Genomic DNA, 15,859 nt, shown 5'->3' with positions numbered 1-15,859 from the left:
GGTTTACAAGCATATACATTCTGGTATTTCAGATTTGCCTCATGCCCGGGGAGACATCCATCTCCTGAATACCTTTGAGGACATAGAGAAACTAACAAGAAAGTGATTGTGTAGATTTTCAAAGTAGCAAATCCCTTCTACATCTGAGTTTCCAACACATTTCACCTCACTCTTCACATTTCAATTCAATGGAATGCCTATAATGAGGACCAAAATTGCAATGACTTCTCAAAGTGAACATTTAGAATAAGGGAACTCTTACACAGCTAACTTTGGGCCTTAAATTACAAGCCTCTAGGGTAATTGTTTCTTGTGTGTGCTTGTATATGGTAGCTTGCAGAAAAGAAAAACAGCCCTGGTGTTTGAATTATAAATTACCACTCATCTTTTTCTTATTCTCCATATTTTTTTTCTAGATACTTCCACACAATATATTTAGGTATTCGAAGCCGACAGAGTGGAGAGAATGACAGATGGAGGTTTTACTGGAAAATGGTGTATGAGTATGCAGATGTGAGTATGCTGCATTTGCTAGCCACCTTTCTGGAAAGTGCTCCACAGCTGGTCCTGCAGCTCTGCATTATCGTACAGACTCATAGCTTACAGGCCCTCCAAGGTAAGGGCTTGCAATTTGGTTTCTGAATTGGGGGAAAGACTGGCTACTTTTGTTACAATCCAAGGAACTGTCCTAATACCCTTTGTTGACAGAGGCCATGGTGCTCTTTGATATATGTCAGATGATTGGCACGTGAAGTTCTTCTTTACCATCACTTGTCAGGGCTAATTTACAGAAAGACAAAAAAATTTTTTCCCTCTCAAGTGGCCTCTGGGTAGGAAAAAAATCTTTATTTTACACTTGGTCAATATGAGAATAGAGTCAACTGAGGCTTTCTGGTTTATATGCTAGAGTAATTAAAAAAAATTGAAATAGAGCCATAGCTCTCTCTCTCCCTAATATTATATATATATACAATAATTACCAATTCCTTTTGACATTAAGAAAGAGAGAGAGAGAGGTTAGAAGAAAATAGGGATTACCTTAATATTTTAAAAAGATCATATGGAAAAAAAATTCAATATTTAACAATATATTGTTTATATACTACTGAGTTTTATAAGTCAAATATTACTATTAGATTAATATTTTTGTGTTTTGCTGTCTTGTCTGATAATCTCATCAGTAAAACTATTCTGTTTTTTAATTGATCTGCCCTGATGTTTCCTTAGGGCCTGCTGCTCAAATCTTTTCTAGAAGCAGAAAGAAGTTTAAACAGACCATGGGTAGATAGGTGAACAAAATGAGTAGATGGATGATAGATAGGTAGCAATTTTCTAAATAGAGTTTCCTGGTAATTTGACAATCCTGGTAATAAATAGATGTTATTAAACAGTTAACGTATTATAATGTGCTTGTTTTGTTTCATTCTCAGCAGAGTATGATGTGACTTCCTCTATGTACACACACATTGCTGTCATGTTCTGGGCCATGCTCTAACTTGAGACTTGATCGGTTGGTCTGGGGAATTCTACAATGTTCTTATAAAGTTTTATAGCAAGGAACACATTACCTTAGGTTGAGTGCTTTAATTGGGGTTGGAGGTGGGGGAGGCATATTATAGGGAAATAAAGATGGAGGGTGTCCTGGTAGCCAGTGACCCATTTATTTATGAATTCCTGGTCCAACCCTGGCCTCATGCTAAAATAGTTTTGGTCCAAGAAATTTAAGGAAAGGGTCAAAGAGATGCATAGGTTGTGATTCTCAAATGATAGAAAGCAAATTAGAAGAAAAAGAAAGTGGGGTGTTTGAACAGAAACAGAAGTGAAAAGCTTGAAGAAGGCAAGGCATATAAATTAGTTGTGGGTAACTATGCTTAGCAGTGAAAGCTGCACAGGGAGGTCCTAGCTGTGATTACCTCACTTTCCTACTGTGAGACTTTGTGCAAGTAAGTTACTTAATCTCTGGGCCCCAGTTTCTCAAATGTAAAGGTCACAAACTGAACTAGATGATCTCCAAACTCCTTGATCACTCTATTCCATCTTTGCATCAATGACTGCCCAGTAAACTCATAGGGCCAGATATATGCACTAGGAAATGTCTGTAAATGAGCCTACAAATTGAAAGGCAACATTAAACAAAATCTCTGTCAAAGAATCTAGTAGTCATCTCCAGAACAACTTGGCTACTCCTTAGTATAATTACACAATGAAAACTCTTTGTAAAAGGAAACTTCAAGCACAGATGTGGAGGGATGCAAGCCATCTTCCTGTGGCCCAAGATTACTCTGTTAATTTTCTAAAAGATTTAGAAAATCATAGATAAGTTTTTATCCTAAAGATGATGGAGATAGAGGAGCAAAGGTGAGAGAGGGCCTAAGAAAATGAGATCACCTTTTCAGTTTGAGAGGTTTGTGTAAAATGTTATAGAAAACAAAACAAAAAGAAAAGGTGAAAATCTTAGTCTTTATCAAATTATTCATCCTGAACACAAGAATCAAAATTTGTGTTCCTTAGAGTCATGGCTGTTCCCTGGCACCTGGTGTCCTCAACTTACTTACTAAGCTCATGTTATATCAGGTTTGCTATGGACTCTGGGAGGCAGACCTCATCCTTGGCCAAGGCATTTGCTGTCAAAACCAGAAAACCATAGGGAAAATGTGTTCTGTATCACTCCCAAGGTGGTGAGACAAGTTGACACAAAGATCACTAGAATCAATGCTTGTCATGGAGCACAAGATAAGGAATAATCCCACTAGGTTGATCTTATTGCTGCCATTTATTAACAAGAAAAGTAGGCAGAAAGTTGTGCTAAAAACCAGAGTGGAAACCTGACTGCAAACAACAACCACACAACCTCCAGCAAATGAAAACCAGCTCAGGCAACCCTATCTAAAAAAAGGATTTAGCATACTGTATTTACCTGAAAATAAGCCCTAACATGATTTTTCAGGATTCTCGTAATATAAGCCCTACCCCAAAAATAAGCCCCAGTTAAGATCGTCAGCCAGATGGACGCATTTAGTACGTCCGTTGCAATACATGATGGATGTATTGAATTATAAAATAATAATATTAATATATAATTAAATATAAATACATAATATTATTGACATTAATATTAAAATAAATGATAATATAAATTATACTTAAGTATTTGTAAATACCCAAAGAGGCACCTTTGGACATGAGGTAAATGTCTATGTGAACAGATGAACTCAAGACTTATTGCCGAATGACCAATAGGAATACAGACACAATGCATGAATAACATGCACACTTGATAACGAACAGATGTGGTTGTGTCTAATATGAATCTTCATAATTCAATATGTCGTGTGTTGTAACAGGCATACTTAATGCACTCATGTGAAATAAAGAAATGTTTTCTGAATTTTGGTGCTCGCAATGTTTCATCGCTTTTCTGTGGACCATTGTTCTTAACTGTCATCATTTTTGTTGTCACTCCTGTCTCTTAAGTCTTCAATTAACACTTGATTTAATGGTAGATTTAAAGGGAATAATATTTTGACCCCCAACAAGATGAGTACAAAAAGAAAGATCTATTGTGTGGAATACAAGAAAGGAATCGTGGAGGACTTCTGGGGAAAGAACCTTACGGCTTTCTGCAAAGAGAAGTTGGATGGCCGAATGGTCCAAAAATGGTGAGCAGAATACTATAACCTCAGTCAACAGGTAGATGAGGGAAATGCTAAGAAGCACAAGAGTGGATCCAGTCAGCAACCATTATTTCCTGAGCTGGAAGACATCATCTGTGAATGGATTGCTGACAGGAGAGCAAAGCCTTTGGTTGTGCACAGGGCTGATATTCAAGCATTTGCCCTTGCAATGGCACCACAGTTAGAACTATCCCCAGAAGAATTCAAAGCATCACAACACTGGCTGGATGGCTTCCTTCAGTGATATGAACTGTCTCTAAGATCGGCAACACTGTTCAAGCTGGAAGATACTGAAGTTGTCAAACCTGTACTTGCATTCACGTCCTTTGTTGATGGCATCGCAATACCAATTCTCCAACATGATTGCTATGGATGAAACTGCAGTGTTTATGGGCCAAGGATCTCAAACGACAATTGATCAGAGGGGTGCCTCGTCAATCTACATTCCTTCCACTGGTTACAAAAGTGGAAGTGTTACTTGTATTTTGGCAATTCATCTGGATGGAAAGAAAGCCCCACCTCTAATCATCATTAAGGGCAAGAAAGATAAGGTTGAACGTGTTTCAGGCATTTATGTTTTTTTTTTTTTTTTTTTTGTGTGTGTCTTGGATTTTTTTTTTTTTAATTTATTTTTAATTTATTGGGGTGACAATTGTTAGTATAATTACATAGATTTCAGGTGTGCAATTCTGTATCAAATCATCCATAAGTCACACTGTGTGTTCACCACCCAGAGTCAGCTCCCCTTCCATCACCATACATTTGATCCCCCTCACCCTCATCCCCCCCCCAACCCCCTTACGCTCTGGTAACCACCACAGGCATTTATGTTTTTGAAACCAAAAAAAGCCTGGTGCACAAAAGCAGTTATAAGGAAATGGGTCAATTTAATGCTGCCACTTGTTTTGCGAGGTGGCCAAAGAGGTCTGCTAGTCTGGGATTCAGTAGCACTCACTGTGCTAAAGACATGAAGAACTTCCTTGCAGAGAGAAAATAGATCAAATAATGATTCCCGCAGGAATGTCTGCCTATCTCCAGACTCTTGATATTGCAATAAATAAGCCATTCAAGGACCATTGGCCCATAGAAATCAATGACTACATTGAAAATAGAATGGACAGAAATCAGCATGGAAACTTTGTGAAGCCTAGCCTGCAAGAGGTCGTGACTTGAGTGAAGAATTCATGGGATAAAATCACTGACAACTGTGTTGCCAATGCGCTACGAGCAGGATACATGGACAAGTAGTGCTCATTTAAGGAGCGCTCTATTGCTGGACATGAGAGATTGAGGCCAATGGTACTACAGGAAATGGAGTCGCAAGAAATTCAAGCCGGAATTCGGGGTTTGGAGAGTTATGATGATGTTCCAGAAGAAAATGACATGACTATATTTGAATAAATGTAGATTTTTGTACATGAATAAATGTAGATTTTTGTACATGAATAAATGTAGATTGTTGTACATGAAAAAAATAAGACATCCCCTGAAAATAAGCCCTAATGTGTCTTTTGGATTAAAAATTAATATAAGACCCAGTCTTATTTTCAGAGAAATACGGCAGCATTTAGATAGCATTTTGAAAAGATACCTATCTTCAGAAAGAGTTTCTAAGTTCAACCCTCCTCTGACAGATGATCCCACTGAATAAGGAACCAGATTATAAATTAAATTGATGTGAATTACAAAAACAGAGCTTTTTCCATCTAAGAAAATAAAAATAAATGTGATAGAACCTAGTCCAACATATATTTTCATATGTATTTATGGCAAAAGATTCTTGGGATTTGTATGTAAAACACAACTTTATCAATAAATACAAATAATCAATGACATGAAACCTGTGAAGTATTTACAAATAGCTCAGAATTAAATATTTAAAATGTTCTTATTTAGCATATAGAGAGCCGTCTTAAGTTTGCAAGTCATTTCCATGCATGACTATGTCTAAAATCATTTTTTAGAATAGGAAATAGATTCCTTTTTTAACCAACTTTAACCATCTACCAATCTCTGAAGGACATGCTTTAAAAACCAATAAGAAAATAAAACAAGAAATGTGATATTTATAAACTAATGCATAAAAATTGTATTCTCCTTATGGAAATTGATGTAGCCCAAAAACACTGTTAGCTATGAAAATCCTTTCTCGGTTCTCCTTAATTATTGAGTAATTAAATCAGAGACACCTCATTGTGCTGGAGGCTGACAGGCTCAATTGAGAACTGTTTCTGTTAAGTATAATTGTTTCTCAGTTTGTACTGTCCCAGGAAGGACAATTTGGCTCCTGTTCAGAGACCAGGAATCAGAGCAGAGTTGAACCTTTAACACAAACATCCAGTGCTTTTCACTCCACACTGTCACCTTAGACATAACTTCTGCTCTTCTTTGGATCTGCAATTTCCTTAGGAATATCTGTCATTGGAGTATAACAAATACTCAAGGACCTCCAATTGTATACACGTAGCTAAAATGGCACATAGTCGACAAGACAGCACCTAATACAGTAGCCTGTGCAAAGAGAATGAGAGAGAAAGAGAGAGAGAGAGAGAGAGAGAGAGAGAGAGAGAGAGAGAGAGAGAGAGAGAGAGAGAGAGAGAGAGAGAAGCAGGAAGGAAAGAGATGGAGAAAGAAAGGGAGGAAGAAAAACTGCCTGGTAAGCAGAAATGGACAACAGCACTCCTATTAGTCTCCATGTAGAGGACTCATCTACAGGAAGATGTGGTCTAAGGCCTGCCAGTCCTATTTTCAAGCAATATCTCAATTCAGGACCTTTGATTCTATCTAAACGGTGCAAGCAGAGGTAGAAAGTTAACTGTCCACCTTCTGTAGACAGAAGATACCCCACCTGGACTTTTGCATGACCCTTAAAATTTGTAAAATGAGCGGGCTGGACTAAAGGGTCTCTAAAGTCACTTTTAGTTTTGTGAGTGTGATTCTCTGAACCCTCAGTTTTGGTTGCAGAGACACAGCCTCCCATAGTTGGCAGAGAAGATACTGACTGATTTATAAACAATTGTACACAGGCTTTCCCTAGCAACACAGCATCACTCAGTGTGCGCTCCACGTGGACAAAGGGCATTCTCCACAGAGCAGCTCAGAGAGTATTGTGCAGGACCACAACAGACCATGAAACCTTCACAATGAGTATGTGCAAAGCACAGCCCAGGCTGCATGCAGCAGTCACCTGGCTTCAATGGACAGGTGGCCCACTCAGTGGAGCCATCATGCAGAAATGCTCCCTTACAGAGGAACCATCCAGATAAAACAAATGAAATCAAACTTTCACTAGATGTGAGTAGGTACCAATCTACCAACCCAAAGATTTCCACTTTTCCTGATGGTTTTAGTTCTTCATTTCCAATCTCCGCCTTTACTTATCATTATTGGAAAATCTCATTCCACACTCTAAGTGTATTTAGCTGTGCAAGAAGTGTTTGCTGAATAGGAAAAACCACCTACACCTACATCTATTCTGATTTCTTCATATTGTAAAAACCCCATGTGTTGCCCCTTTTGCCAACAGTGTACTATGAATACTTTGTAAAAGAGAGGAAAGAGGATTGAAAGAAGTTTCTAACTAGTCTTTTCCTCTCTCTTATCCCATGAGACTACTGAAAGAATCAGAAAGAAGTTAAGGGTTGTCCTCATTCATATGGCAAACATTGTCCCCATCTCACTAGGGTAACTAAGACATCACCGAAGTGTGAAAACCACTTCATCTATCATATCCTGATGAGGACTTTCAAAGACCTAAATCACTGGATTTTGAGTTGCTCAGCTTCATAGTAAAGCAGGTGGAGCCACGCCCAGGTACCTTTATGTGGCTCAAGGTAGAGAAGAAACCCAGCTACCTTCTGGCCCAAGTCCTTCCTCCTCTGCCAATTGCCTCATCTCTGCAAGTGCTTGGCTCCACCTCTGGATTTCTTCAAAGGAGGAAAAGTGCAGGTGAGAGCGCCAGTCTGTGAGTGGGAATGTGTTCCACGTCCTTTTAGATCAGTTTGCTTTGCAGTTGCTATTTTCATTAGTTAATTAACACATTTACTGACTGTCTATTGTGTGCATGATGGTGTGTGAAGCTCTGCAAAGTTGTCCTAAAAAAGTTCAGTTTTTATTAAAAGTTTATGTGACATTATAAACAACATGACAAAACATATTTAGAAATACCAAATTTATCTGGGTGTATTCCAGAATGAACTCTTCCATTTTCTAGGTGGATAATATAAAATGAGAGGAATCCTTATGGCGTATCTAGCTCACCCTCTCCCACAAAGGGCCACACAGCCCCTGCTTGAACGGTTCATTATGGGGCAGTTCTGACTGAATCACAGACTCTGTGTTAGAAGGAACCTTAAAGGGCATCTAGCCCATCACTCCACCTGTCACACGAGTCTCTGATCAGTTATGCCTTCACTCCCCACATTCAACCACTGGGTCCACCACCTCATCGGGAAGCCTGCTCACTATCATCAGACAGATATGGTAAAAGCTCCCCCAAAAATATTGTACTGTTAACACTTCTACATATTTGGAATTTTTAAAATATTAACATTTTATTCTTTATTGCACCTGCTATTGAAGATAAAATAGAAAGCACAAATATGCACAAAGGTGAAAATAAAAATTACCTTCCTGGCACTCAGAAATAATAATAATCCTGCCACTGAGAAATGGAGATTATATTTTATTGCTTACCTTTATAAACTTCTTTCGTGTTTTAATATATATTATATTAAAATATGGATACTATTTTGTTACTTCCTTTTTTAACAACACATAATGAACATACCCCTGTGACAATATATATAATTCTACATCATTTCTAACGACTGCATAGTATACAAACATTTAGGTTATCCTTTTGTTTTACATTAAGTCCCTGCTTTTGAAATCATTTCATCATCTATATTTGCTATAATAAGTAATTCTAAACTAAATGCATTAAGAACTAAATCTTTGCAGATTACCTTAATTATTTCTCAAAGATAAATACCTAAAAGTGAAATTGCTAGATTCAAGGACAAGTAAGATTTCAAGCCTTTTAACAAATAATGTCAAATTGGCAATTTTGTAGTACATTTCTTAAGAAGAACTCTGCAATGTCTCACATTTCTTTTGCAAAGTCAGTGAGGGCAATAAATGTGCTAAGAACTGAGATTGGGGCAAGTCCGTTGAGATTTGGAAAAGTACTCATAATAGTATGCATTCGAATATGAAGGGCCCTAATTTCTTCTCTTGTAACTTCATTGTATCCACCTTTACAAACTTTTTAAGATCTATTCTATTATGCAACAGCTGATTAAATAAAATTTTAAGTACAGCTTCACCAGAGATTTATGATTTAAACCAAAATGTAAGGAAAGCAGATGTAAGTTCCTCAAAACTCTTGACAAAAATCTGACAATAGCAAACTTGCAAAGTGCTAAACCATACAAAAATTATTTAACAGCAACCTCCACAGTGGACAGTTGTGGTTTCTTTTGGCTTTATAAGCATATTAAATTTATCCATTAACATTTAGTGCAAAGCCCTACCAGGGATGAAAGAAAGACAGCATGTCCTCCCTCCCAGGTGCTGATAAATTCAGTAGAGGCTGCACAAACAAGAGTGATGCTAGTGCTGATGCTAGCACTCAAAGGCTTATTATACATTCTTTCGTGGAAGCAAGGAACCACCACACTTGCTACACAGTAGGCAATCAATGAATATTTGTTGAATGCAAGGAAGAAGCCTGCTATGTGACAAAGCCGGGGGCTAGATGTGATTGATACAAAAACAAATGGCATATCTCCTGCTCTCAATTCAATTTAATGGAAAAGAAAGACCAAAAAACTTATTATAAGTCAATGTGCTATATCCTATTGGTGGCCATGTTAAGGCCTGCTGGTGACACAGAATGATCTCTTATGGAAAATGATATAGAGGAAGTAGAAATGCCATGCATTTTGAAAGAGGATGATGTCAGGGAATGTTGGTAGAATCAGGGAAGTTTTCATGAAAAGGGTAGCTTTTAAGGTGGGTCATCAATGAAGCCTAACTATACTATGTACTATAAGGAAAAGATAGCAACATACACCAAACCAGAAGAAGGAGGCCATTGTCTGGTCAGCAATAGCCCCTGAGGCATAGTATCACCCCAAGTTATATTTTGAAGAACAGAGAGAAGCTTCATTTGCTTATCATTGATTCAAGCACTTGAAATCAACTCTGTATAGTAGATCAGCCCTCAGCACAGCTGTGAATAGTTTTGAATTTGAATCATTTTGAACATAATATGAAATAAGGGCCTGACTATTTTTAGGTTAGGCTTAATTATCTTGAATAATCAAGCACAAATCTTGGTATTTTTCCACTCAGTATTCTTCCTCTGTCCTGCTCTCTCCTTCCCGGTGAGATGTGAGTGAGCCTCACCATATGCATGTTCAAGCATAAGGTGATAAACTGGGTTGTGGGTGTAAGTGAACAGATAGTCTGATTAACTGCACGTGCATGGCTGTGGAGAGAAGAGAGCTGGTGAAAAGGTGCAGGGTGGTTGCTACAACCCTGTTCAGAACAGAGAAGCAAACATAAATACAGGGCTGTCTATAGTAAATAGTATCCTCAAACGCTCACTGTTCCTTTGCCTTTCTCATGGCTTCTTTGTTTGCCAACCTCCAATCTCCGCAGATTTCAGTAGTTTTTCAGCACTTCTCACCTTCAAGGAAACAGAAGCCCACATTTATTTTCCATTTACCTGACCTTTAACCCAGACCCACAGCAGGTATTTACTTTGACGGAATATCGACATATTGTAATTATTATTTCTAAATATTAAAAATAGCTACCTTGAATAATCGAAATGCTTACTGAGCAGAGATAAAGTGAGGTCAATTTAATAAAAAATTTAAAAATGGCTTACTGTGATATTTTCCAGAACAACTTTTTTCTAGGAAGCCATAGACAGTTATGTGATCAGGATTTCCTGATCCAATTCTGATGGGTAGGTGGATTTTAAAAGTTCCCACAACCACTTAAATAGTTTCACTATGAAACTATGAAACCTGTTCTCTATAGACAAACTTTTGTCATTCTAAACTGTACATTTCTTTCTAGAAATATATTTTGCATTTATTTGGCAGATTGGAATTAGGAGTTTTAAAGCATTCCTTAGACATGTAATCTAATGTTTTCTTGATGACTCAGCAGGAATAAAGAACTGGGATCATCATTTCCTGTTGAATAATTCAAGAAAGACTTTTTTTTTTTTTACTGTATTGCTCATGCATAGAAGCGTATATGTATGCAACAGATCTAGAGCCCTGCAAACTGTCAACGCCAGATGTAAGCAGGAGGGGGGAAGAAAGAACTGATTCAATTGGTTTGTAAACGTTCCTTAGAATAAAACCACATGGAGATTCACTCCTCAAAGCTCACAATGAGCCACTGATTGCTGAAGGACAGGGCCTGCTGAGCGCTGCCTGTCTAAGGTTTTGTCAGCACTTCCATTGTGATCCTAAATTTCCACAGCTTTCCATTCAACCCATAGAAAAAGTCTGAGAGACTGTGAGACTAAGGAGACTCCAAAACTTTTTAAACATCCACAGTATTATTATCCGTTCAAAGACGTGGATAGTTAATTCCATAGGGCACAATGGTCTCTATTGTAGAATTGAAATCTGGGAGTTTTCAGTGTGTAGGATTCTATGAAGGCAGGTACTTCCAGATTTTTGTTAGCTAATAACACTGAGTTAAAGTTCAAATTTTAAAATATCTAAAACACATCTCTTATGATGTAATTAAAAAGTATTATTAATATAGACTTTTGGACTAAATGACAGTAAATAAATGCACAGATTTTACAAATCACAGATTTAAAAAATCAACATCAAAAAGTGAAGTAGCTACAGGAACCATTTAAAATAAATTTCATTTTTGAAGTGTTTTATGAACACAGAAGGAGATATTTATTTCAAATTCAATGATGCTAGGAAATTTTGTGAAAGAGAAAACAGTGGACCTTGTAGAATGAGTGAAATGGATTTAAATGAAGAAATGCTTGGGACACAGGTCTGCAGAGCACTGAGGAGGAAGTCAGAGCATGAGGCACATGTGTTGTAACTGCCATCTCCAAGAAACAGGAGAGGAATAGCATGAACTTGATCCTGAAGCTTGAGGATCCTCAAAATCACTCTGTTCTTAAAGTCCAGCAACACATCTCTCAACAATAGGTTACAATGTTTTAATTAGGACCTAAAGGAAATCTTCGTTAATTATTACATTATTTACTGAATAAACATTTATCGAGTACATATCCATAGCAGGCACTGATTTGGATACTAGAAAAATGAAGGTAAGATGATTTACCCTTGGAGGGCTTCCAACCTAGTAATGGTAAGCAACGTATGAATGAGTAAGTGCAAAATGCTGATAGGAGTAGATGCAGAGGTCAGTGGATACCCAAAGAAGGAAGTGACCCACTCTATTTGGAGAGGGATGGGAAAGGATTCTTAAACATTTTAGTTTGAGTTAAGTTGAAAGTGTAAACACTAAAAATAGAAGTTAATGCTTAGGGAGAGTTCAATGGAGGAAAAGAAGGCCAGGGACAGAATCATTGGGGCACCACTTTTAAGAGTCTAGGGTAGGGCTGGCCCGGTGGCTCAGGTGGTTGGAGTGCCAAGCTCCTAACGCCGAGGTCACCAGTGCGATTCCCACATGTGCCAGTGAGTTGCGCCCTCTACAGCTAAGATTGTGAACAACAGCTCTCCCTGGAGCTGGGCTGCCATGAGCAGCCGGAGGTTGGTGAGAACTGCAGTGTGCTGCCGCGGGCTGCTGTATGCTGCCATGAGTGGCCAACAGCCAGCGTGAGCTGCTGTGTGCTGCTGTGAGCTGCTGTGTGCTGCCGTGGGCTGCCGTGGGCTGCCATGAGCAGCCAACCCACGACCAGCGACTGACTGCCTCCGCCCGGGAGGAAATGCAATGCTCATAATACCAGCATGGGCCAGGGAGCTGTGTCCTGCACAACTAGACTAAGAAACAACAGCTTGAACTGGAGTAGGGGTGGGGCGAAGTGGAAGAAAAGGGGAGAAAAAAAGAGTCTAGGATGGAAGAAGAGCCAGTGAAACAGAAAGAAACAGGAAAGAAGTGGGAAGATCAGAAAAACACAGTGATAAGGTAGCCAAGGCAGTGTTTCAAAGAAATGCCCATGAAGGATCAGTTAATATAGTTTGTTAGATTGACAATTATGACATCGCTATGACACACACCAGTGCGAAGCTTGGGAAAAAAGAAAAAAAAATGTAAATTAGAGGAGAAAAAAATAGTGGTAGCAAGGGTAAATTTTCTAGACCATAAACGGAAGAATAAAATGAGTGAAGTGGCTAAGAGCACAAACAGCAGGAGAGAAACAAAGATTAGACTGTGATGAAGGAACCATTAAAGGGTGGACTTGAGAAACGGAGCTTTCTCTAATCCAATTCTTGCTCCACTATCCTAGTAGGTAACAAAGGTAAATGTGAGTTAACAAAGGTTATACCACAATAACAGGTGGAACTGGGACAGGGTCTGATGTTCCAGGCTTCATCCCATCTGTAAAGAACCTCAAAGTGAAGAAATTCGTCATGAATAATCTATGCTTTCACTCACCTTACAGTCTTAACTGTGTGACTTAACGGCATTTAGCATTAACTTCACTTACTGGAAAAGAATTTAAATTGCAGTGTTGTGTTAGAGTCAAATAAAATAAGCCATGTAAAGAACCTAAACCTCCTGTCTGGCAGGAGGATGCTCAGTGGTCCACCTGTGTCATCTTTTTGTTTCCTTCCTTCCTGTTTTAAATGGAGAAGGGCAAGAGCGCCCTCAGCATGTTTCTAAATTTGCTAAGAAATGAGGTTTTGTAATTCACATTTTATTTTTCTTTTAAATGGATATAGACCAATATGAACTCATTTTATTTAACCTTGAAGTTAAATATTAATTTGCTTCCCACTGAGAGTTCTCTGTCTGGCCTTCGGTTATTCAAGCCCTCCAGAGCCATTGCCTACGCTATTTGTTGTGCTTCTTGTCTCTTAATCTCAAAGTTATCCTAGAGGGTTTTGAAACCTCAGAAATCTTTTAGCAAATGCCACTGAGACTTTGCTCTGTCCACTGACCTATATTTTTAGCACAAAGTACTTCTAGCCTTGATATCTTTTTTTTTTTTTTTTAACAGGACTTTGTTGGGGAACAGTGTGTATTTCCAGGACTTTTTTTTTTCCAAGTCAAGTTGTCCTTTCAATCTTAATTGTGGAGGGTGCCATTCAGCTTCAAGTTGTTGTCCTTTCAGTCTTAGTTGTGGAAGGCGCAGCTCCGCTCCAGGTCCAGTTGCTGTTGCTAGTTGCAGGGGGCGCAGCTCACCATCCCTTGCAGGACTGGAGGAGTTGAACCGGCAACCTTGTGGTTGAGAGGCCACTGGCCCATGAGGGAATCTAACCGGCAGCCTTCGGAGTTAGGAGTGGAGCTCCAACCGCCTGAGCCACCGGGCTGGCCCCAAGCCTTGATCTCTTTTGAAAGAATGTACATTTATGAGAAAAAAAGTTTTGCATTTTCATTAAAGTTTTTAAGCATATCATCTTCACTCCGTCAGACATCAAAATTAATGTTTTTCCCATAAGCTCATTAGCATTCATATCATAAGTGTTGAGATTTTCTACAGTCTTAGGGAAGTATACAATTCCTAAAATTAGTGGCCACATTTTCTTCATTTTTAAAAACAGACTTTATTTTATAGAGCAATTAAATCAACAGCACAATTGAGTGGAAAGTATAAAGATTTCCCATATACTCCCTGCCCACACACATGCACAGCCTCCCCTTTTACCAACATTCCCCACCAGAGAGTACATTTGTTACAACTGACAAACCAAAATTGACACATCGTCATCATCACCCAAGATCCATAGTTTACATTAGGGTTCACTCTTAGTGTTGTACAGTCTATGGGTTTTTATATTTTGGATGGCAATTTATATTGCCATCCAGTCACCATTATCATACAGAGTATCATACAGAGTAGTTTCACTGCCCTAAAAATTTTCTGTTCTACCCCTGTTTATCCCTCTCTCTCCCCAAACTCTGGCAACCACTCATCTTTTATACTGTCTCCATAGTTTTGCCTTTTCCAGAATGTCATATAGTTGGAATCATACAATTGTAGCCTTTTCAGACTGGCTTCTTTCAGTTAGTTTCTTCCATGTCTTTTCAAGGCACAATAGCTTTTCTGTTTTTACCACTGAATAATATTTCGGTGTATGGATTTACCACAGTTTATTTATCTATTCACGTACTGAAGGACTTTTAGTTGCTTTGAAGTTTGGGTAATTACAAATATAGCTGCTATAAACATCTGTGTGCAGGTTTTTGCGTGAACATAAGTTTTCAGTTCCTTTGTGTAAATACCAAGGGATGCAATTGCTGGATTATATGGTAAGAGTATGTTTAGTTTTGTAAGAAACCACTGAATTGTCTTCCAAAGTGGCTGTACCATTTTGCATTTCCACCAGCAATGAATGAGAGTTCCTCACAGCATTTGATGTTGCCAGTATTTTGGATTTTAGTCATTCTGATAATTGTGTGGTTTAAAACAACTGGTTAAAACATTGTTTTACTCTGCATTTGCCTGGTGACATATGGTGCAGAGCTTCTTTTCGTATGCTTATTGACCAATGATCTATCTTCTTCGGTGAGGTGTCTCTGAAGGTGTATGGCCCATTTCTTAGCTGAATTGCTTATTTTCCTGTTGTTAAGTTTTAAGATTTCTTTGTATATTTTAGCTAATATTCCTTTATCAGACACATCTTTTGCAAATATTTTACCACAGTCTGGGGCTTGTCATTTTGTTCTCTTAACAGTATTTCTCACAGAGAAGAAATTTTTAATTTAAAAACGTCCATCTTATCCTTTTTTTTTTAATAGATTTTGCTTTTGTGTTGCATCTAAAAAGTCATCACCAAACTCAAGGTCATCTAAATTTCCTTCTGTGTTATCTTCTAGGAGTTTTATAGTTTTGCATTTTACATTTAGTTCTGTAATCCATTTTCCTTATTTTTTGTGAAAGGTATAAGGTCTGTGTCTAGATTTATTTATTTATTTATTTATTTATCTATTTATTTTTTCACGTGGATGTCTAGTTGTTCTAGCACCATTTGTTGAATAGACTATTTTTGCTCCCT

General features: G+C 38.1%; 1 protein-coding gene across 5 annotated transcripts in view; it reads left to right on the top strand.

The window, feature by feature from the left end:
- The window catches only part of XKR4 (XK related 4), a 489,214-nt gene that overhangs the window by 311,568 nt on the left and 161,787 nt on the right, over positions 1 to 15,859 (top strand). For all 5 annotated transcript variants that reach the window (XR_004424985.1, XR_004424984.1, XR_004424983.1 and 2 more), the window contains exon 2: positions 417 to 616. Coding sequence is in view for 1 of the 5 variants with exons in the window: in XM_033126487.1 (XP_032982378.1) it covers positions 417 to 616 (200 nt within the window). In the remaining 4 variants the exon portion in view is untranslated. The remainder of the gene's footprint in view (positions 1 to 416; positions 617 to 15,859) is intronic.

Source organism: Rhinolophus ferrumequinum, chromosome 14 (assembly GCF_004115265.2).
Source record: "Rhinolophus ferrumequinum isolate MPI-CBG mRhiFer1 chromosome 14, mRhiFer1_v1.p, whole genome shotgun sequence".
Taxonomy (NCBI): Eukaryota; Metazoa; Chordata; class Mammalia; order Chiroptera; family Rhinolophidae; genus Rhinolophus; species Rhinolophus ferrumequinum.
This window is presented reverse-complemented; position numbering and strand designations above follow the sequence as displayed.